At 33.2% G+C, this 322-nt stretch overlaps 1 protein-coding gene across 1 annotated transcript in view; it reads right to left on the bottom strand.

Moving 5' to 3' along the window:
- The window catches only part of LOC107463682 (calcium-transporting ATPase 9, plasma membrane-type), a 13,142-nt gene that overhangs the window by 7,850 nt on the left and 4,970 nt on the right, over positions 1–322 (bottom strand). Inside the window, exons 12-13 of the mRNA XM_021132157.2 lie at positions 257–322; positions 108–179 (exon numbers count right to left, since the gene is read on the bottom strand). The exon at positions 257–322 is cut by the window's right edge and continues 10 nt beyond it. Coding sequence (XP_020987816.1) covers positions 108–179; positions 257–322 — 138 coding nt within the window. The remainder of the gene's footprint in view (positions 1–107; positions 180–256) is intronic.

Below are 322 nucleotides of genomic sequence, written 5' to 3'. Positions count from 1 at the left end.
TTAACATCTATTTTATTCAATTAAAAACATTTTAATAAGACGGATACTTTTTGCACCAAAATTCAATTATTTTTACGCCAGCAATCAGAGGATATAATATATTATACCAGCATAACTCCAACTCCATCAGCCACTTTGCAACCAGACATCAAAAAGGGTGATTTGTGATCCTTGTGAACCTGCATAGCACTATTTGTTTAAAAGTCATAAACTAAAAACCAATAATTTACGTGATTAGAAGGTACAAGAAACATACAATTTTGCTTTCACCCGTCATACTGGATTCATCAACGGCAAGTGAATGACCCGTGATTAATACTCC

Source organism: Arachis duranensis, chromosome 9 (assembly GCF_000817695.3).
Source record: "Arachis duranensis cultivar V14167 chromosome 9, aradu.V14167.gnm2.J7QH, whole genome shotgun sequence".
Classification (NCBI taxonomy): Eukaryota; Viridiplantae; Streptophyta; class Magnoliopsida; order Fabales; family Fabaceae; genus Arachis; species Arachis duranensis.
The sequence above is the reverse complement of the archived record's forward strand: the minus strand, read 5'-3'. Positions and strand labels throughout refer to the sequence as shown.